At 40.9% G+C, this 23,258-nt stretch overlaps 1 protein-coding gene across 2 annotated transcripts; it reads left to right on the forward strand.

Moving 5' to 3' along the window:
* Positions 1-380: 380 nt before the first annotated feature.
* tie1 (tyrosine kinase with immunoglobulin-like and EGF-like domains 1) lies at positions 381-20,226 on the forward strand. Of its 2 annotated transcripts, XM_083940718.1 has the most exons (24): positions 381-612; positions 1,639-1,935; positions 2,089-2,199; positions 2,364-2,519; positions 3,874-4,005; positions 4,642-4,782; positions 4,901-5,029; positions 5,629-5,774; positions 6,658-6,802; positions 7,446-7,604; positions 7,878-8,018; positions 9,275-9,577; positions 10,040-10,330; positions 10,851-11,044; positions 11,154-11,300; positions 12,087-12,150; positions 12,285-12,395; positions 15,047-15,237; positions 15,476-15,589; positions 16,742-16,812; positions 17,626-17,666; positions 17,850-17,946; positions 18,037-18,136; positions 19,302-20,226. In XM_083940718.1, exons 1-24 carry the CDS (start codon positions 549-551, stop codon positions 19,371-19,373), a joined length of 3,417 nt encoding a protein of 1,138 aa, XP_083796844.1. In that variant the 5' UTR covers positions 381-548; the 3' UTR covers positions 19,374-20,226. The 2 variants fall into 2 exon arrangements, with proteins under 2 accessions (XP_083796844.1, XP_083796845.1); XM_083940719.1 differs by lacking the exon at positions 9,275-9,577.
* Positions 20,227-23,258: the final 3,032 nt, after the last annotated feature.

The raw sequence follows: 23,258 nt of genomic DNA on the forward strand, positions 1-23,258 counted from the left end.
TGCTATTCTTCAAGAAAATATCACCTTATTAACTTTAGAAAGTAGGCTAGATAATACTGTCCAATAGTAGGCTAAAATAGATGACAGTTCCACATAAGATTGGAATTGATAACCACACTATCATTCCACTGTTAAAACAGTAGACAGCCCTGATGTATATACAATAATCAATTGTATGCAAAGACATCCGAGTGGTTGGTATTGTATTGGAACAAAAAGTGTCTCATAAATACATTAATCGGATCGGGGAGGTCTGGAGCGCCAGTAGTCCTCCGCTGTCTGGTGACGCTCTTCCTTCCTTTCCCACCCAGAGGAAAGCTGAGCTTTACCGTAAGTCCAACTCGTGCTTAGTGTGACGGAGCGTGATACCATCGCTGAAATCTATACAGGACCGCTGTAGTCGTTCCCGAAGAGATTTTACACCTGAACGGGAGTTCTGGGTGATTTGTCAAGTTATGCGTAAAAAGGCGCACTACTCGTCGTGACGCAGCGTCACCGTTGTGGATGTACTCTCTCCGTTAACCTGATTTATCGACAACTTTTTCCTAATGGGGATTATAAATACCATGAGGATTCTGTGGCTGTTTGTATTTTGCTTCCTTGATTTATCAGGTAAGAGGAAACTTATTTTGAATACAGTTTGGGTAGTTCTAAGGTGAGCAAAATCCTGTTCATAAAGTCGGCATTAGTTGTGTGATATACAGTATATGTGTTTTTAAAAAGACAAATTCCCCATTCAACTCTACACAATTTAAATGTTAGATCATTTTATATGTTGTATTTTTGTCAAAGTCATAAGGAGTGTGGATGTCTGAACCCTTTGGGAAAACAGGAGCTCATCCATGTTTCCTGCCATTGTTCTGTGGGCCTGGGGCTAGAATACCAGGGAGAAGGAATGCTGAACAAACTGACATTATTGGGTTTGGCACATTATTCAAATTTTCACATTCCTTGAGGCTTTTTTGTTTTTGAACTGATATTTTGTTCAAGGGGGCTGATTTTGCAAGTTTCTCAATCCCCATCTCAGGTGTCAAAGTGTAGATGTTGTAAGTCAAAGAATCACTTCTATCATGAATACACTATGAGATTCAAGACATACTGTAGCCCGTGGCAGAAACAGATTCTGTACTTTTGGGCTACAAACACTGATTGTGTGTAAACTGGTGAGTGAAAATGAGTTGGCATTATTTTGCATAATTTAATCCAGAATTCAAACTTCTTAGTCTATCACATGTGCCAGACTGATGTTTTATATTGTGTGCTAACCTCAGTGTTAGAAACAGGAGTATCTGTCAAAATACAAACATTTTGAAACCTGCTCCAATTAACTGTAAAAACAACATTGAAAAGTGCTTTATAAAGAGTGATCAGTACAATAACACATCACAGAAATGCTGAGACAGATAGAAACTGGATTTAGAACTGACTAAGAAATATATATTTTATTGGTTTCATTGAGTTGTGCTGAAATCCAATACACGCTCTACCGAAGTGGTGCATTTACTTGCCTAAATAAGAAAAAATGCTTGGTGCTAAATCTCCTGACTCAAAAATGTTTGTGAATCAAAGTAGTCTGATTATCAAGTCAAGCTCCTCATGACTCCAATACTGTTTCAAACACAATGCCCTGTCCTGCAGATGCTGTGATCGACTTGACCATGATCTCCACAGTGGAGGTCACCAACGTCAATCACTTCTCCATCTCTTGTATTAATGGAGAGCGCAGCCCTTCCCAGTGTGAGCTGGACATCAAGAGGGATAATAAGATCCTCATATTCCCCAAGAAGCCAAATTTTAAAGTGCATAAGCCCAGGAACAAGGAGGCGTTGGCCAGAGACTTCCGTGAGCTGGATCACATCGGTATCTTCTACTGTGAATCCACTCAGGAAGTCCCCCCACTTGAGACGGTCACAATGATCAATAACTTTGGCAGAGGTGAGTGGAGATTTTGTAAAACTTCTACAAAAGGTTTTTAACTGAGGAGGCTTTAACTATGCCCATAGTATTGATGTTCTACAGTTTTTTTATGCATCCAGTTTGGATAATGTGTCATGTTTGGAAAATAACTGTGTCTGTATTTTTTTATAGCAAATTTTGTGCCAAATCACCTCACACTGACAGCTAACAAAGGAGAGACAGTTCACCTCAGCATGCAGCTACTCAGCTCCCAAAAGAGAGATGTGACCTGGAAGTACAATGGTAAGCCAGTTTACACAACTCAAGACAGACACAGTTAAGAGACTCACCAATGGCGGACATACATTTATAAGTTTTTGATAAGATCCTTGTGCAAATAAAGACAAAAGACTATTTTTGACACATTGGAAACTTTGCCATTAATGTTTTTCATGTATTTCATGTAGGAAACTACTATTACATGACTCACTGGAATGATATGGTCAACCGCACAGCTGTTCTAACTGTGGAGAATGCAGCTTTTGCCAATCAAGGCATCTACAGTGCCAGCTACGTGGGGGATAGCCCCCTCCAGGGTGCCTGGATGAGGCTCATTGTCAGAGGTTTGCTGGATTCTGACTTATACACACAAAATAGAAACACACGCACGCACACGCACACACACACACACACACACACACACACACACACACACACACACACACACACACACACACACACACACACACACACACACACACACACACACACATGACCAAACTAACAGCCATTTACACAGTTAGGGTCAGACTGTATCAAGGCCTTACAACCATTGGGCACAACATTTGTACATTTCTGGGACACATTCTGCCCCAGAAATGTACTACTAGTACACTACATATAAGAAGGAGGTATCACAAAAGGGACTCAATACACATTCTACCAGATTGATTAAGATTCATGCAATTCTTCACATCACATACAGTGTAGATGTATTAAAAAGGAAGGTTGTGGTGGGAAAAAAGAAGCTTAAAGAGATAGTTATGAGAGCAATTTACTGCTGTGGACAGAGACAGCAGCTACACATATTTTAGCCACCTAAAGAAGGCCCAACTAAAAAGCTTTAAGTGTACACTATATTTAGAATCACTAATCTATCTATCTACCTATCAAAACATAAAGAACAACTCAGATTACAACAAACAGAGGAAGAGTGACTTCATTCTCTGCTCAGGATGCCATTCCTCCACTATATCTGTTTGCTGCTATATTAATGTTCTGAATGTTGAGTACAGCCACTTTAAATTGTCTTTATACTGTACATAAATCTCAATGACAGGAGACAAGAGGGAAGAGACACTGATGTTATGTCTAGGCAAGAGAGTGCCATCAATCTTCTCATCTACTCTTACAGTGTGTAGAGTTGGGTTTATGCTTATTGAATTTGAGCTTGAACATAAAATGTCCTTTAGTGAGACAGCATGTGTTTGTTTCATTTCCTGTCGCTCAGTATTGTAAAGAGACATCAACAGTATTAACACCATCTCCACCCTGCACCTGCTCAGCTCTGAGATTCCCCTATTCACTTGCTCTCTCTCCACCAAATGCAGTGTTTTTTTCTCTGCATTTGTTATTTCACAATTCAATGTCTTTTTTTTATTTCCTTAGATGCAAAAGATGCTAAATTAATTCTATATTATAAGCAGACTGCCTGTACTTGAACAACTGTCCAAAATACAAAAAAAAAAACAATAAAACACCAAACACATCTGAAAGACCTAAGTATTTGGAGTCCTTACACTGTCTTTTGTGTAATGTATTGTATTCTCTAAGATGGCCAGTCGAGGACACAGACTTAAAGCTGACACTGACATTTTACAGGCAGGTTCAAGCAGGAGGACATAACGAATGGATTTTGCACATTACACTTTTTACATGTACATTTTTCTTAGGAAATGAAACTCTTTTGCTCTGTAGACTGTCCCAGTAAGAAGTGGGGTCCTTACTGTGATAAGGACTGTCCAGAGTGCCTCAATGGCGGCGTGTGTCATGATGTTGATGGAGACTGTATCTGCCCTCCAGGATTCATGGGAACGCGCTGTGAGACAGGTACTGTACTCAATATAACGTCCTCACATATATAGTTGTACAAGTTTGCGTGTGTGCAAATATGTTCACAATGATAATGCTAACATGTTGGTTAGAAGGTATAATGTTCACCATGTAACTTGGAACTTTTAACTTGTTAGCATGTTCACATTTGTTCATTAGCACTAAACACAAAGTAAAGCTGAAGCTGATGGGGGTGGAATTTTTAAGATATTTGGTCACAGCCCAGCAATAATATAAAGCAAAACAGTAACACTGGGTCAAAACAACCCATTGTCTTGGGTTTAATTTGTGACGTAATGGTGTGATGTTAATCTACTTGCGTTTGCGCTATATTGGTCTAAATCTAGTGAGGTACCTTCATTTGAATGGAAAACATTAGATTAACATTACCTCTTCACAGCATTTGGGTAATTATGTATATGTTATTATTTATTTTTCATAATCGCCACGTAATTAATGCAATCAAATATAACTATAAAATCTACATCTACAGGTTAGGGGATGAGTTGATTGGCAGGCTAGTTACTGCGTCGCCTGTGGTGTTTTGCAAGGCAGGTTGAGGCATGATACGGCAAAAGTCAAGGAATTAAAATAAACACATTTGTGAATTTGTCTTTCTCTGATGATTTGCAGCCTGCAGAGAAGGAATGTTTGGCCGAAACTGCCAGGAGTCATGTGGCTCCGAGATGAACTGCAAGGGGCTTCGATTCTGCCTACCAGACCCTTACGGCTGCTCCTGTGCCAGCGGCTGGTTTGGAAACCGCTGTGAGGGGGGTGAGCATATGGCACTGCATCACTTTAATGTGTCTCTGTGGGGTAATAGGTTTATAAACATACATTACCCTTCTGTTTGTCACATTATGCAGTTTACTTTTATGTTTTCTGTTGTCAGGCTGCCATGATGACATGTATGGACCAGACTGCAGGCTGAGCTGCAAATGCCAGAATGGAGGAGTTTGCAACCGTTTCAGTGGATGCCAGTGTCCGACAGGGTGGAGAGGACAGCACTGTGAGAAGTCTGGTAGGTATCATCACATCATGTAAATCCCTCTTTTGCTTAATTTCTTTCTTTAGCTCTGGCTCCTCTGTAGGAGGATGGAACTGACCGCATTGGTACTGTTTATATATTATTTCTCCTCATCGTTTCCATTTTCATCATCTTGCTCAGCAAATTTCACCACCACCTCCACCATCACATTTGGTAACATGCACAAGTTACAAAACATTCAAAACACGGGTGAATAAAATTGTTTCCCGAGATAAGCTGGCTTCATCAGGGTTTATGGCAGAACTCCAATGAAGCCCTGATGAAGCCAGCTTGTCTGGTGAAACAGGGGATTAAAGTTTTGAAGCTATAATAGTCATTGTCTGTACCGAAAAAGCCAGTTAAAGATAAAACATAATCTTTGGAGATATTTTGAATAAAATAAAAACATATTTAAGTTAGAATGAAGAATGCTGTAGCTATGGGCAGCTACAGCTTTATCTTCTGGGAAATTAAGGTTCTGAAATAAACTGCTGCTGCTGATTTTTCCTATCCAGGGATTCACATCATTTTCCTCTGTCCCTACTCACGTTGTCTTTTCTCAATCTCTGTCCCATGCCTCTCTCCAATTTCAGACCGGGCACCCCAGATCTTGGATTTGGATAGTAATTTGGAGTGGAATCTGAACTCCAGTCCAAAGATCTTCTGTTCAGCCACAGGCAACCCTCTGCCCAGCCACAACAGTATTGAGCTGCGAAAGTTGGACAGTACTGTCTTAAAGGTAGAAAGACTGGCAGTTGCTTGCAAAACTCCTGCCAAGACCAAATAAAATAATGCACTGGTTGGATGAAATTTAGGTCAGACAGAGATTGCATACAAGGCCACACAGGGAGAGACTGATCTAGTTCCCAAAGTGGATGCACCCTGGGGTGCCTATGGATGGGCCAAGGGGGCAATCATATGTTATTGTTAATTTATTGTGCATTTTTAATATAGTTTCTTTCCATTGGGGAGAGCCAGGTTAGCAGTTTCCCTGTCTTTATGCTAAGCTAAGGTTATCACCCCCTGGTTCTCAACACATGAGGGCAGTATCGCTCCTCCCATCTAATTCTCAGCTAGAAAGTAAGAAAGAAAGAATAGAAGATTACTTCCCAAAATGTTGAACCATTCCTTTAATGTGTAAAATGTAATGGGTCACCTTAATAATGGTTAAGTAAAAATAATTAAATAAATAAAGCACTATGTGGACCTCCAGGAACATTGTCAGTTTCTGTGACATCAGCTACGTAAAGAATAAAGTTAAATTGTACTTCCCCTTTAAGATTGGGCAGATGATTACAAGGTTGAGTCAAGCTCAGAGGAAGTCAACAACACAATGGCCTGACCAGATAAGGCTGTATCACTCTACAGTGCAGCAGTCACCACGTCTTGCCTATAAGTGACATGTAAGAGTTCTGTGTGATTCTTTCCGTGCTGTTTCCATGATAATAGAAGCAATCTGATAAAGAATTGTACCAGCACTTAACACAGGAAAATATAAATCTCTCAGAGTGAGGGCGTTCTTTGCACAAATTCAAACAGCAGCATAATTATGCAAAGGAAATGCAAAGCAAATGTGTTTTTCATTGTGCATTGCATTTTATTGTTATGTGTTGTACTCCTAGCCCTCTCGCACTGTCATGGACTCAAATAAGAGTACTGCCCTGTTTGAGATCCCTCGTCTGAGTGCTCAACAAGGAGGATTGTGGGAGTGCAGGGTGTCCACCAATGGAGGCCAGGACTCTTGCAAGTTCAACCTCACCATTAAAGGTCAGTGTGTGTTTTCTTATAGGTATGATGTGTAATGAGTATTGCTTACTGTTAGTAAAGACATCACAATAAGAGAGCACCATTCAGTGAGGACAAAGAAGTGAATCAGAGGAATAAAACTATATTTTCTGATAGTTTCATAGCGGTTACATTCCAAGCACAAATAAACACACATACACACACACGTCTGCACAACCCTGCTGAAAGTTGCTGCACTGTCTGATATTAGTGAATGCAGGGCTTCATCCTGTTTCTGTTTGTGTGTGTGTGTGTGTTGGTAAAACAGACACACTGCCTTGTACAGTGTGTGTTGGTATGCAACGTTGAGGGGGGTGGGCGTGACAAAGGTGTGGCTGGAAATCAGAGGGCTGCTCACCCTGCGCGCTGTTATTGGTTGGGGATTAAACACCAGGGCTGTGTTGGTTCTGCTTTGCGACACCTGGAAATGTCCCTTTCCACCTCAAAATGAGAAAACAGAAAATCCAGGCAGTGCAGGGTTTCTGCAGATACAGTCACAACCACACACTTCTAGTGGCTCATAGGTGATGATTGAAAGGGGATTACTTTTGTATTAGTTTATATACATTTTTTTATTCTACCTTTACGTAACATTTTAAATAAATATTTTGCGGTGTCTACTCAGAGCCCCCTGTGCCCACTTCTGGTCCCAAACTGCTGGAAAAAAGGAGTAAGCAGCTGCTGGTGATGCCGGTGGACTCACACAGAGGAGACGGCCCTATTGTCTCCACCAGGCTCCTCTATAAGCCTGTGGAGAACGGAGACTCTTGGTCCTCCATCATAGGTAAGATATTGTTCAAAGATGTAATTTAGGCAGCCTTTATCACATAAAGCAACATTATAAAAAGACATTTATTTTCATTCTACATACACTATGTATTATGTATAAGCTGTAGTTACAGGGAGAAACAAATTATTTGTCAATTTTACATGTATATTCTATGTATTTAAAACACTTACAGATGTGTTTTAAACAAAATGTTATCAAGACTTTGTGCTGTAAAACCATAAATACAATCTTATGTAATCAGCATTTCCTACATCAACTTTCTTTCAGTTTATAGTGACAAGGAACCCATCACGCTGATGAACTTGGAGCCTTCAACACGCTACCGCGTCCGTGTCCAGCTGAGTCGTCCTGGAGAAGGCGGAGAGGGGGCCCCGGGGCCAGAGGCTATCATGGAGACTGATTGTCCTGGTAAGACCCACAGATAACTGGATCACACACATACTGAATATGAGTATTTTTATCTGGAAAGCCTGCCTGGGAACAATTGTCTATAGTCTGGGAAACAAACTTTAGCGTTAAGCACAATGATCTTGTGTCTGGTTAGACTAATAGTTTGCTGAGTAATGCTTTTCCCAGACCTTAAGGAGCCAGTTGTCTTTTCCCCAGTGGCCATATCTGTCGTGATGATTCAAGTAAGGGACAAATATAGAAATGAAAGGGCTAGGCTGAAATGATCCCTGGGCACTTCTTTGCTCAAATAAAATTAAGTCTGTATAAGCTCAAAACTACAACAACAAAAAACAAACATTTGTTAGAAGTCAGCTAGGAATCACAAAACCAGTCAATGAATAGCAAGAACCTGCATTTAAGTGGTAGTCAGGGATTAGATTCCTCTGTGATTGTGGTATAGAGGGAGAGAGCATATCTGGGTGTCTGTACAGAAAAGATCGAGGAGAAAGTGAAATGGGAATGTGATTGTTTTGGATTGTTATAGTTTTAAACTGTACTTCTATTGAGTTTTACTCTTTGCAAATATGTGGTCAGATCCATGTGCGAAATGCAACAAATTGTATTTGTTACAAGGGAAAGTTTCCTCACACAGTTTCTTGCACAAGCACAAACTATTTGTATTAGTGACTTGTATGCAAGGAGCACAGAACAGTTTTCAAAATGGCATATGATGCAAATATAATCCTGCACCAAATACTGTATGTTGTGTTCATAGATGCCTATCATACTGCAAAATAGAATGTTTATGCCAAATAAAGAGACAACAATTGATCCTTTCCACAAAAATTCAACAGTTGCTTTGAGTTGTGGGAGGCGACCCTTCCCAGCTGTGAACTCCTCTGTTTGCTTTGTGCAATGCACTGTAAGAGAAAAACAAGGGTTTTTAATTTGTAGATTGACTGCTTTGAGTATTCTTTATCTTGTCATTTTACCCTATATAAACAGACTACATACACAAATCATGTTTAGAATTAGTATGTAGTTTGTATTGGGGGCACAGACATGCAAACACATTTAGATCTCAAATCAAATGCATGTCTTTGGACAGCAGGAGGAAAGTAGGGCACCCTTAAAAACATGGGAGTGAATTCAGAAAGGATCAGAACCAATTCCCTCAGGGGGCAATTTTAGGAAACCATGACTGACGTAAATGAGAGAAATTCACAAGGAGCTGCTCGTCCTCTCAGCTCACCCTGTGTTCTCTGTCGCTGCAGAGCCCACAGTTCAACCTGAGATTGACATCAGCTCGGTGGAAGGCCGCAATGCCACTGTACGCTGGCGACTGCCCGCCAACAATGGCATTAATGCCGCCACAGCCAGTGGCTTTTTAGTGCAGCTCTTTGGGCCTCCACCCCACAATGAGAAACTACTGGAGGAGACCACCCTGCTCACTGTGCTCTCCACAAAGTTCCACAACCTGGAGTACCAGCGAGACTACACCGTGGTGGTGCGCCTCATCAACTGTGGCAGCCAGGGGCCACCATCCAAATCCTACCACTTCCGCATCAACAGCCAGGGTAACTAGAAACTCTGCTGTTAATAAGCTGCAAGGAAGATTCCTTTTAAATGTTGCAGGATGTTCAATGCAGATTATAATGCATTTACAGTGGTTTAGTTATAATGATGAGTAAAAGATATATTGAATTATAAGAGCTTTTTAGATTAGCATAAAACACTCATTAAAAGAGTTTAATAGTTGCTTGCCGGTTGCTTGGTGACTCTCTCCCTGCCCACAAACTTTAATTGAATTGAGGATAAATTATGCAGCTGATAGTTAGGTCTCAAGAAATAATCCAGTTAAGAACAAGTTAGAAAAATATCAATCAGACAGAACGGCAGTGAATGCTGTTAAATCCTTGCTTTTGGTTGGCTTTCCCAGAGCACCAAAATTGTTATTGGAGCAGTAATTTTATTTTAGAATATAGTTTTACAGAATCATTGTTGATTGCCTTAACTATTACAATCTCTCTGTGTCTCAGGTCCATCATCCCCACGCAACATCCAGGCCCTGCCTCTGTCTGTGTCAGCCATCCAGGTGAAGTGGCAGCCCCCTGAAGATCCCAATGGAGGCATCATTAAATACATCATAGAGTACCAACCAGTGGGCCAGGCGAGTCCTCATCCTTGGGTGGACACAGACGATGGAAACAAGACCACCAAAGATGTGACAGCTCTCAACGGCAGCACGCTCTACCAATTCAGGGTGAGGGCTTTCTCCAAAGTGCCAGGAGAGTGGAGCAAGTTTGTTCAAGCAGCGACACAAGGAGATGGTGAGTAGGAATTTACTGTCGCTACGACTGACAAGTTGATACTTCGATTAATTTAAACTCACATGAGAGATATCTTGTTATAACGGATTTTGGACCTAAATATGGAATGTCGGACCAGAAAAGTTTGAGAATATCTTGTTGTAAGCCCTTTGTAAGCAATTGTACAGCAAAATATATTTCTGGATTACCCGACTAATTTTTTCAAAATGATGATTGAATAATCTAGTGTACTTTTTTATGTTTTCTTGGACATACTTTTATTTTCCCTTCAGGCTAAAAGTAGCTCCCAGTGGAAAGTTTCTTCACTGCTTTACTTTTGGCCAATATTGGGTTTTTCCCAGGTGGCGCAGAACAGGACCACCCACACAGGGACAGGGATTTACTCTGGATAATAATTCATACACAGCCTATTTATCTCCACTGTCTGAAAATCATCTCCATCTCTCTACTTGTTTTTTCACTCCATCTTCCATCCTGCCCCTTTGTCTTCCCCTTCCATCTCTTCCCTCTGCCAAAAAAGGCATTCAGAGTTTAACCCCGACCACCCAGGGTGTGGCTGGGAGGCCTACTGGGGACAGCTACCAGCTGCTGGTGGCAGTGGTTGGCTCGGTAACGGTCACCTGTGTGACTATCCTGCTGGCGCTGTTAGCTCTTTTTTTCATCCGCAAGACGTTGCTCAACCGTCGGCGCACATTCACCTACCAGTCTGGATCGGTAAGGATCTGAGTCCTTGTTGACATCATATATGATTTGACGTGTTTTGAGAAAATCCTATTTGTTTTTATTTCAGAGCTTAAGAATACAAACTATGTTTACCCCCTAGGGTGAGGAGACTATTCTGCAGTTTAACTCAGGAACTCTGACCCTGACACGGAGGCCCAAACCAACACCAGAGCCCCTCACCTATCCAATCCTGGAGTGGGAGGACATAAAATTCGAAGATGTCATCGGAGAGGGCAACTTTGGCCAGGTGTTTAGGCTCTTCATTTACTTTCTGAATATAAATAATATCGGTGGCTGCTAATGAACTGTATGAGCATTCTGTTGCTGGTGCTCGTGTGTTCAGACCTTTGATAGCCACAGGCAAGTACCAGCCAAAACATTGAGACTGAACATGTTTGACCGGCATCAACCGGCAAGCAAGCTAGCGTTATCCAGCTAGCTGTAACTTAGCTACGCTGCATGGATCTGACGTTGGTTGCTTAGTAACATTTTCTGATAAGGTAATTTACAAATGGTGAGCCAGCCAGATCAGCCCTGGGAGTCTGGATGAATTAGCTGACCTTAGCCTAAACCCCATAACTGGGGATCTGATCCCAGACTGCCCAACTCCCTGCCGGAGCAGCAAACTATGTGCTGCTGTTACAAGACAATTGCCAACCTAAGGTCCATCTCTGGGTTGCTGCTGTGCATAATGGGAGAACAGCATGTGTGTGACTGGTGTGTTGTGGTGATACAACAAAATCCTTTCCCCCAATTTTTATCAGTTAATTTGTCAATGTTAGGGGATTTAGCCATCACTGTTGGCTGTAGGCAGGCTGAAGAAAGGCAAGGGATGCGGGAGCGTGCATCCTTTGAAGTTCCTGGGAAATCTTTCCCAGAACCTTAACATAGAAGTAGGCAACCAAGAAAGTTGGTGAAGGTCTCAATTTTTAAGTTGTGTCACAATCTGTTCACCCATTGGCAATTTAACACAATTAATACATGTAAAACATTACACACAGGGTCTTTAAGATAACAATTTTCTCAAAACCAGGTCATCAAAGCCATGATCAAGAAGGATGGCAGTAAAATGAGCGCAGCCATCAAGATGCTAAAAGGTAACTTTGGCACACATTCATGCAAGCACTCACAAATACAAACAGTACACACACTATACAGTACATACAAACACACTGAAACTGCTTTGCTTGCATTTTGGATAATGATGCCGTTCGCGCTGATCTTCCTGCAGAGTTTGCCTCAGAGAATGACCACAGAGACTTTGCAGGGGAGCTGGAAGTGCTGTGTAAACTAGGCCAGCACCCCAACATCATCAACCTCATAGGAGCCTGTGAAAATAGAGGTGAGTGAGTGACATCTAGTGGTTTTTATGGGTATTGATGAGCTTTTGAGTTGTGACTTCTGAAGAAATACTATAACTGTACTATATCTAGCAATGGGGAATTCATTATCCATACAAATGTGTAGGCTTTTGGGAGCAAGACTTAGAAGGCTGTATGTATGTACTGTATAATATCTTACCTTCTTCATTTGGTGTCTATGCCTTATACTGTATATTATGTGATACTGTATATTCTATCTACCATGTGGTGGATACTGGCCAAATTTTAATATATGTATTATGACAGAAGGATGGAATCTGCTGAATGTATTATAGTATGTACATTATATAATTCTTGAATATGCTACAATATAAACCGGTTATGACCTTATATTTAATATACACAGCATATATCTGAAATAATACAAATATAGATCTTTGACAAAACTATCCCAATTTAGAGTTAGTTTTACCTGGTTACAGATGTTGCGGGGTGTTATGATTTCATCCATATACTGTATTGGTATGTAAAGCAAAATATACTGTATGTGGGCCTTTCCAAATATTCAAAATGATCTAAATGTATTTTGCCACGATATTTTTGTTCCAGATGGTTTTTGTTCCAGATTTTAACAGACTAGTCGTTGTCTTGCAGACAATATCCTGATGAGACCATTCTGATTCAACTAGTTGTAACCCTGCATATAGTGCGATAAAGGAACAGGTTCAATTCTTCCTGTTTGAGATCCAGACAGATACTCCCATCTGATCCTCTCTCATCTGCACCTGGAAAGCACCAGTGTGTGTCCAATCTAAATAATCATGCCAGAAGCATTTTGCATCACATTTGTTTGATTTGTCCATGTGCCACAAAAGCATACTGCTGTGTAATGTATTTATGTATGTGTATAAGGTTCCCGTGGCCCCTCAGTTCATACCATGGAGTATCAGTTTCCCACAGCTACATCCGATGGCTTCTACATCGAATAATTGAATTGCTTTTGTTTGATCAGAGATTAATACCATGTGGGAGAGGAAGTCTAGTGTGGAAAGTACATCAGTGAGGACAGTGCAAAGCCAAATCAGCCGTGAAAAATAAACATCTGACTAATTTGTCTATGCTTCTCCCCATCGGCTTCACTTTAGAGTAGCATTTGACTCCGCAGAACTTCACTCTACCATGTTTACATCTGGCGTTTAACTTGTGTAATTATCTTGTTAGAAGGTTTGCTCTTTTATGAAAGCTGTTTGAAAGGTTAACATGCATTCCATTTACCGTACAGTATGGAAAGACTTGGTGCTTAACCTACAAACTGATTGTAAGAAACTGATTGAAAGGAAGGAATTAAGAGGGAAAGACATACCATTTGTATGTGTTCTGCCTGTGGTGCCTCTCCCTTTGCCCCAGCTGTTTTATCATATTTTATTTCAACAGACAAAGTCATTGGTTTGCGGTGGTAGCACTAGCTGTTACTCAATTGCTGTTTTTGGCATTTATGGAGTTTTTTTTTTCTTTTGCTTAATTTTTCTTCTGGTTCCAGGGTTTCATTCATTTGATCCATTGAGCATCTGTCTGTAATTTGTTTTTTGTTGGGTTTTTTTTAAAAAGGGGGGAAAGATATAAAAGTGTTGTTTTCAGCTCATACACCTTCTCATCTTACAGAGATCTGGAACAAATTCATTCTTCAGATGTCAGCATTGTGAAAGAATTAGGTGCATGCAGAGGGTAATTCAGCATTGAACTGTTGAACGGCAGGACAGGAGGAGGAAATAAACATAGAAGATATTTGATAGATTCACTCAAATGTCAAGGGGAAGGTAAAGATTAAAAAACAAAATAGTCAGCATCCTCTGGATCAGCTTTTATAGCACAACATTTCTGCTGACCTTTGGAGACTATATGCTGATATACTCCCATAAGAGTTATTTTAATGAAGATGGTCCCAAGATGAGCAAATTCATCTATTGATTGTACAGTGAAAAAGTCGACCCTAAGCCTAAAGAGGTTTGGCGGTTAGGAAACTGGTCACTCAGCATCACTCTCAGTATTTTATTGTACTAAGATGCTTGGTTTGAGCAAAGACATTTGTTTTAAAAAAAAATTTCTGCAGGAAACACAGCATGCCCTGATTAACATAATCTCTTGTAGCTTAGAAGGAACATAATTGTGTGATGTTCCAGTTCTTTGACCAGTCTGTCAATCGCCCCGTTATTCTTTCCTTCCACATATGGTATTAATTAATTGTGTTGGCACTCTCTCTGGTCTTGGTGAAATCAACATGAAACCCTTCCAACAAGCACAAATGCCTCATGACCTGCAGGAACTCTGGTTTTGGCAGGAAGCCTCCATCTATTAACAAAACTTCAACCATCTGGTAGATCTCTGTGAGGATTTCATGAAAGGTCTGGTTTACCTCTGTCAAGACAGAACTGTTGAAGGCCAAGGCCCTTACCAGCTGTAACAGGCAGGCCAGCCAAGCTCAGGGTTACACTTTTTGGGGAGCTGAGCTGCTAACAGCTTGTTAGAGCAAGTTTAAATGTCTTATCAAGACATCAAACATCATGAAAAAGGGACATTTATGGCACTCTTATTTGATATCCTTTCCATATAATACTGTATCTGACAGCATAAACTCCTCTTCCTAATGTTACTCCCTCACTGTGATTTCCAGGTTACCTGTATATAGCCATCGAATATGCTCCCTATGGTAACCTTCTAGACTTCTTGAGGAAGAGTCGAGTGCTGGAGACCGATCCTGCCTTTGCAAAGGAGCATGGCACTGCTTCCACGCTTACCTCCCAGCAGCTGCTGCAGTTCGCTGTTGATGTGGCAACTGGGATGCACTACCTAAGTGACAAACAGGTAGGAGGAGAGAGCGCATGTATGTGTATGGCTGCTTATTTGTATGGATGAGTGCATTTTATTTACATTTTCTTACCTCTCAGTCTGTTCTTAAAGTCTCTCATAAAATACATTTTTTCAACAGGCCCCATGACAGTGGATGTTGATAAAGTTAATAAATTAATCAATTCAATGACTAAAATTAAGAAAGTTATTAATTAAATGACACCTCTTCTCTCTTCCACTCTCTTGCTTCTAGTTCATCCACAGGGATTTGGCAGCAAGGAATGTTCTTGTAGGGGACAGCCTTGTGGCGAAGATAGCAGACTTCGGCCTGTCCCGCGGTGAGGAGGTTTACGTTAAGAAGACAATGGTGAGTGGTAAGGTCATGGATGGATTACTGAACAGGCCTACTGAGCACAGGCCCAGGGGTCAGGAGCCCGGACTCACAAAAAGTTGCTGATAACAACGCAAAACGATGACAAAGAGACACTAAATCACCACAAATATACACAAAATGACTACAAACTACCCAAAATGACTGAAAATAGACACTAAACAACCAAAACCATGAACATAATAAATTACCCAAAATCACCACAAAAAGATGTAAAGCAACCACCAAATGACTACAAGGAGGTGCAATACAACTAGAAATAGTCATAAAACCACAACAAAGAGAAACAAAATGACAACATAGAAATGAAAAACATCTAAAACAGATGGAAAATGACCACAAAGAGACACAACATGACTAAAAATAGATGCAAAATTACTGTAAAGGGATGCAAAATGAATAGAGTTTGGGTGATTGGTTCCATATACAAGGTGGGGGGCTTACATGTCTATACCTAAGGGCCCACTGTCTTTTATTCACCCATTGGAGAAGTCATAACCCAGTCAGAGTGCACTAATTGGTTGACATTTTTGTATATCTATATATTTAAGAGTTTGCTTATATAAGAGTGAATTAATACTAATGCATCTGTCATTGTGCTACGCACATTTCTTCTTCTGTGAAAGCAAAATAACGAATTTATTGCACAGACAGACTGCATTTACCAGTGGATATCTGCACATAATATACATTTGTGATTTGTAGTCTACCAGTACCACACAATGGTTAATGGTAATTAATTAGTATGCCATTGGGAGAAAGACTATAATATTTTCACTGACAACTTACTGTGAGGATGAATTACTTTCTCACTCACCACTCTCATCGCATCGAGTTAAATGCAATACAAAAACCTAAACAAGGTTTGTTCAGACAATTCTGGTAATATGTGAGATGACCTGTAGAGGGCAGTCATGTGTAAAAACATCAACTGCAGCATAGTGTGTACAACATTGCCCTGATAGGTACAGTAAGAACCTGAAATATTATAATACAAATTTAAGCATATTTTATTCCTTTTTCTATATATTTTATATTTAAAAATTCACAATCAGACTCTCCACGTGCATGAGAAAGTCAGTAAGTCCACATAGCTGAAAGCTTCCTAATATCTTGCTTGTCTTTCAGGGGAGGCTGCCTGTACGTTGGATGGCCATTGAGTCCCTGAACTACAGCGTGTATACTACAAAGAGTGATGTGTGAGTGTACAGTATCAACTCATTTTTTCAACTAAGATAATCCTTGTTTTTAACTATTGCACTCACTGCAACAGGTAGATTTGTGAGGGCAGAGAAAACTCACAATGTTTGTGGTATTGTCACACAGGAGCTTTAATTATGCCTGCGTTTGAAACTGCTGTATAGAAAATGCAGGAAATATTTCAGAGAGCTTTGGGGCCATATTGAGTGGCATGGCAGGCTTCACACATTGCAAACAAATCATCCCTCTGTCACTGGTGGAGTGATAACAGTGTGTTGTGTAACTGATAAGCACAACCAGGAAGCCTTGGGTACACCTTAACAGACAGACCGAGACGTTGGTCTGTCAACTGGAGCCTATTTATACAAAGCGACCAAGCTTGAAGAGCGCAGGACAGCTAACGGAAGAAGTGTGCAGGCTGCCTGTAGGGCCAGAGTTGTAAACATATGCACGAGAAACAGAGTATAAGGGAGAGGCAGAGAACTCCATCTGAGACAGACCAAGAAGAGATAAACAAATACAATGAGAAAGGCAGACAGCACAAACAACACTTGTCTGCAAATATGATCTACCACACAGCACCGTGACATGTGAAACAAGCGTTATTTCTCTTGAATTTTGTCGCTAATCAGATTGCAGGAAAGAAGGTGGTTTTATGTTTTGAGACACTCAGTGGTTTTAACCTTATCGCAGATCAACAAAGGAAGTCCCCTGTGAAAACATTACCTTAAGTATTATTTCCACAAGTTACCAATAAAACCCTTTTATTTTCTTCCTTATCCTACCTCACAAATATCCATTTTCTCACCCAGGTGGTCTTTCGGGGTTCTCCTCTGGGAAATTGTAAGCTTAGGTACGTAAGCATGCAGTCTGAGGTGGTAACATATAGTGATAATCCTCACCATTGCTCAACCCAAAATCACCATCATCTCCACCATAAAAGCTTTCTCTCTCATTGTGTGTGTGTGTGTGTGTGTGTGTGTGTGTGTGTGTGTGTGTGTGTGTGTGTGTGTGTGTGTGTGTGTGTGTGTATCAGGTGGCACACCATATTGTGGGATGACGTGCGCTGAGCTTTATGAAAAACTGCCACAAGGCTTCAGGATGGAAAAACCCAAAAACTGTGATGATGAAGTGTAAGTAGTCTGCATTTTTGAGCTAGCGATTAGCTTATTCTGTCTCTTTCCTGTGATCTACCCTATTCATTCATGTCTCTCTCTGTCCAGCTATGAGCTGATGAAGCAGTGCTGGAGGGATCGTCCCTATGAGAGACCCCCCTTTTCCCAAATATCTGTCCAGCTCAACAGGATGCAGGAGGCCAGGAAGGTAAGTCTGCATTCACACAATGTCTGCAGAAAGGGAACAATAGGAAAATGTCCTGTTGATACCACTTTCAAACATTACTCTAAAATGGCTAAAAGCATAGTCACATTGAAGTGTGTATTCTAAAACAGACTTTTTTGACTTGGGTGGCCCAATTGTGGCACTGACAGGGGTGGCATGAGTCTGTGCGGGTGCTAACACACGCAGGAATAACATTAAACTCTTAACGTTCCAACTGGCCACTGGCGGGCCAACCGACTATTTGTCTTTCAGAGGCTTTAGTGAGCTGAGTTGTAAATCTAAAGTGAAGATGTTTGTTGAATGCCCTAGGTCTCTAGTTGGTGGCTGTAAAGTTTCACAAGGCTGTGATTATACTAGAGGTGACAACAGCTCATTTTATACAAATAATGCTCTGACACAATGAAATGGCTACTATGGGGACTAACATCATCAGATATGAACACAATTGGGCTCATTGAATCCACAAGAGTCTCAGCTTTCCAGTCAGATCCAATTTATGACATTCAATGCTGAATATGGAAGTCATTATACAGAAATATTCAAATACACAATTTTAGAATAGGCCATATAACACATTTGTACTGCTTTTTTTTTTACCCCAACCTGTATTGATTATTTGAAAGTGGGCATGTTTGTAAAGGGAAGACTTGTGGGAACCCATAAAAGCCATTTCTTTCAGATATCTTAAGGTTAGAGGTCATGGGACTCATTTGAATATGGCCCTGCCAGTTTTGCCCTCGCCAACAATTAGCCTAATTTTGGAGCGTTATTTAGCCCCCTTCCTGACAAGATAGCATGAGGTGGTTGGTACTGATGGATTCCTTAGATCATTTAGTTTATGATACCAATATATGCACTCTAAATAAAAACTAGATCCTGTTACAACCTCTTAAAGATAAGCCCACGGGGTCTATGTCTGGGGTGGCACCAGTTTGTTATTATTGGGATTATTTACATTGAACTTCAACCATTTGGCACCAGTTTTTTGACACTTCTGTAGTTAATTTCAACAAATGTGGTCTGTTCAGACATGAACATGTTATAAGACACAGAGGGAGCCATCATACTTCCTGCGTGAATCTAAATATCTTGACATATTCATTGTGTTTTTATAATCTAAAAACATAAGCCTCTCTCCTTCTTCCAGGCTTATGTGAACATGGCACTCTTTGAGAACTTCACCTACGCTGGAATAGACGCCACAGCCGAGGAGGCCTGACTACCAGCCCCCCCAGGCCCTAGCAAGCCACGTAGCTCCAAGAGGAAGTCCCGAGGATGGTCGCCACGTTACTCCCACCTCCCTGCCGCTCAACGACGTGACAGGAGGACCAGGCGCTCTACCAAAACCACTCAGCTATAGATGGAGGACTGTGAAAGGACACTGTGTGGAGGTATCAGAGGCATAAGGAGATGATGAGTACCACTGGGCCTCGGATGGAGAGATGCAATTGCTACTAAACCCCCCCCCCAATTCCAACAAACCAGTCCCAGAATAAAGACACAACATTGTACCTCTTGCTGTTACAAAAGTTACAATGCTGGACCCTTTTTTAAGTGTTAAAGGGGAAGGGGGAACTAAGGAGCTATGTGACTTGCAAAAACACCACAGGGTCTGTGGGGTGTCGATGATGGACTTTCTTTTCCCTCCATTGCTGTCAATGGAGAAGGAAATCTCTTTATGAAAAACAACAGTGTGGATCACAAATATTCAAGTTCTCAGAAAAGGATAAGAGACACATACAATGTAGCACTTAAAACCAGCCTCTTTCAAGCCATCTGTGTCTTTTACTGTTTGCCTATCACTGCCGTGTGAATGTAACTACTACTGTATATATATTGTCTCTTTTTAAAGGGCACATAGTTGTATCAACGCCTCTTATTCGAAAGTAGTCAGAGATACAGACACTTAGATATGAATGCGTTTGCAACCATGCTAAATCTCTGTGTTGCATGCAAAGCACCACCACAAGAGCAGTTGTTCGGAAAATGCTACTAATACAGGGCAGATGCACAGTCAGTCAACCAGCTATCAACATTATAGTTTACATTTAACATTATAGTACCTAACACAATGTATATGTATGTAATATATCCATTATATGAGAATGTACAGTATGTTTTGATTAACTGATTCCTTAAATAAAGGTTTTGCGTGGTGACAGGACCTATCACCACAAGTAGCTGTTGTATTTGCCCTTTTCAGTTATAAACTGCCGTTTCCGTGACACTGAGGATTAGCTTTAGCAAAGATAATTATGTTTTTGTTATTGTTGTTTGCTTAATGCTCAATAGTGTGTATGGTAGGAAACCACAGGCAAGGCTGCCGGGGGGCAAAGTGTCCTTGGAGAGTTCAGGAACACTGATCTCCCCTGCTGCACTGAGCTGATCTGTCACTGGGTTTCCTCGACAAACCAACCTCAATGCACATAACTGTCCGTCAAACATGGCCTCAGTGGCCTCAACTAGCTTCCTGAGGACTCCCACACAAAGACCAAACTCACAGGCTATACAGCAATGCAGATAAGTAAGAAGGGAACAAGAGTGCCATGAAATGAATTTTATCCTTTGTCTGAAAATGGGCAAAACAACATATTCTCAGTATCAAACACTCGCTCTACAGGCACCATTGTAACCCCATCTGTGACCTCCTGATTTGGACAGTGGGTAATGAAAAGGCATTTGGAATATTTTACATTCATTAAGTGTCTTTGAGTACTGAGAAAAAAGCTTTATAAAATTGATCTATTATTAACAGCTTTGACGGCCACGCCGTGTATACAAGGTGTGTAATTGACATCAAAACGAATGAAGGTCAAGTTTGACGATGGGTCTGGTCTGAGTAAGGGGGCCTGAATTAGGGGGGTAGGAAGTAGGATAGGGGCCTTGGCTCCCACACTTTATGCCCCAGACCTGATAACCGTGCAAGATGCAGTCAAAAACTTCATGTTTGTAGTTGACATCAGAATGAAGGCAGAGTTCGAAGATGCGTGTCTTTATGTACAGTCTATGGGTGTAATCTAAGCAAGGGCACCTAGGGGTAAAATGGATCATTGGACCCCCACTTTATGCCATTGGCCTGATTTGACGTTGCTCGTGTAATCCCATTGCAAGATGGTCTCTAGTTCTAGTCAAGTATTTGTGCACTTCTCTACTGCAGTAAATTATAGAGTCATTGGTGGAGGTCCTCCAGAAGAAAGCACAGTCTGTGAAAATGTTACAAACCCCAATGAAGTTGGGACATTGTGTAAAACGTAAATAAAAACAGAATACAATGAATCAACCTATATTCAATTGAAATCACTACAAGGAAAATATATTTAATGTTCAAACTGATAAACTTTATTTTATTTCTATTTGTTTATTCACTCATTTTGAATTTGATGCCCGCAACACGTTCCAAAAAAGCTGGGACAGAGGCAACAAAAGACTGGAAAAGTCGAAGAATGCTCAAAAAACACTTGTTTCGAAATTTCCACAGGTGAACAGGTTGATTTGAAACAGTTGCTGCCCCTGTCTAAGCTTTTTTCGAACATGTATTCTGTCATTATGTTTTAAAGAATGTTCCAACTTCATTGGGATTAGGGTTGGTGGATTTCATCTTTGATAAAATGTTTGCCAAGGGAAAAGTCAGTGTGGGCAGACATATGAGAACTCACATGAAAACACCCTTAAAGGAGTAGGTGGCTGCTGGACAACATCTAGAAAATAAACTTTTAGATGTAAGTCATGAGCTGGTTGAGCAGGGTGCTGGATTGTGCACGGATGGTTGGGAGTTGAGAAGCTGAACAACCTTTGGATAAAGGTTGCCCTTCTCTCTGTGTGCTGCAGTTCGAGCAGCGAAGCCAGAGTCCTGAGGAAAGCCACTGGACAAATCAGGAGACAATTAAAGTACCCCTCCACTCAAAAAAGTGTTTTTCTTCTTGTTTCTGTCCTCTCAAATGTCTGGCACTGAGTATAGTGACTTTGTGCAAATTCTATCCCTAGAGAGGTGTTTTCACATTCATCTTCTGAAGGACATGTCTGTGCACTTCTCTGAGCACTGAGATTCAAAGATATTAGGGCAAGCTTTAGTTGGAATGACACTAGTAAAAATACCAATCGCTGTCTGAAATGTGAAACACTATTTGACAGGGGACAAACTTCAACACAACACTGGCAAAGAAATCTGAAACCTCCACTGCAGAGCGGACTGTCAGTACAGACAGAAAACACACTGCCATTATAGCTGTCAGCCACTGACAGTTACAAGCTAACAAGCTAACAAGCATTAGAAACTAATAAAAGATGCTAACTACACTTACCATTCTGATACTAGTCCACCATTTTAGTGACAACATATTCCTCATCTGAGTGCTGGTCTGACTAACACCGGGTTCAGGACACCTAAGCTATTACTTAGTTGCAGATCGCTAATGTTTGCTCCATGGGCAGGCAGCTTGGGCTCCCTGTTTGTCGAACCATCTGTGGGGTTCTAGGACAGGCGGTTGGACGAGGTAACCAGGTAACCTGACAGACTTGACTTGCCCCAGTGTATCACATTAAGTCCAGACTCAGTACATTATCATGAAAATCTCTTCTGAACATTAATAAAAAAACAAGAATGTTTCAGTGAATAGTCTGTTGGCACCCTTGTTTGCAGTGCTATGTTTGTTTGGCTGGTTAGACTTATTGTTTCAGAAATCTCTGAGTTATCAAAGTCAGAAAATCACATTCTGGGTAACTTGTGCACAGCTTTATGAAACCCAGGTCTCGGTGCATTGGCAGAGATAATATCAGTCTGTGGTTGAAACCCATCTGCAGAGAAATTTTCCTAGTAGTGCACATGCTCACAAGTTTCAGTTTTATTCTAGGCTAATATTTTTGAGCATTTACTTGTTGACGTTCGAGAACCAAATAGTCTTGGGACTAGGTCCAATGTGAAAATGTGTGCTCTGTAGTTAAGAAGACATATGAAAGAACAGCCGTGTGTTCTGAAGCCATCCCTAGTTATGAACCTGAGAGCAGAACACGTGGTTTAAGAGCAGGGGTAGGAGAGTGCTTATACATTGCATGGCCATAGTTCTTATCAGATAAAAAGGTTGACTGAACAATTTACTTCCTGCAC

The sequence above is a fragment of the Echiichthys vipera genome, assembly GCF_963691815.1.
Source record: "Echiichthys vipera genome assembly, chromosome: 3".
NCBI classification, from domain to species: domain Eukaryota; kingdom Metazoa; phylum Chordata; class Actinopteri; order Perciformes; family Trachinidae; genus Echiichthys; species Echiichthys vipera.

Excerpts from the sequence above, each read along its gene's own strand:
- tie1 (XM_083940718.1), top strand. The coding sequence starts at position 549 with ATGGGGATTATAAATACCATGAGGATTCTGTGGCTGTTTGTATTTTGC. Across the intron at positions 1,936-2,088 it reads GATCAATAACTTTGGCAGAG|CAAATTTTGTGCCAAATCAC; the intron begins GTGAGTGGAGAT and ends ATTTTTTTATAG. Across the intron at positions 2,200-2,363 it reads TGTGACCTGGAAGTACAATG|GAAACTACTATTACATGACT; the intron begins GTAAGCCAGTTT and ends TATTTCATGTAG.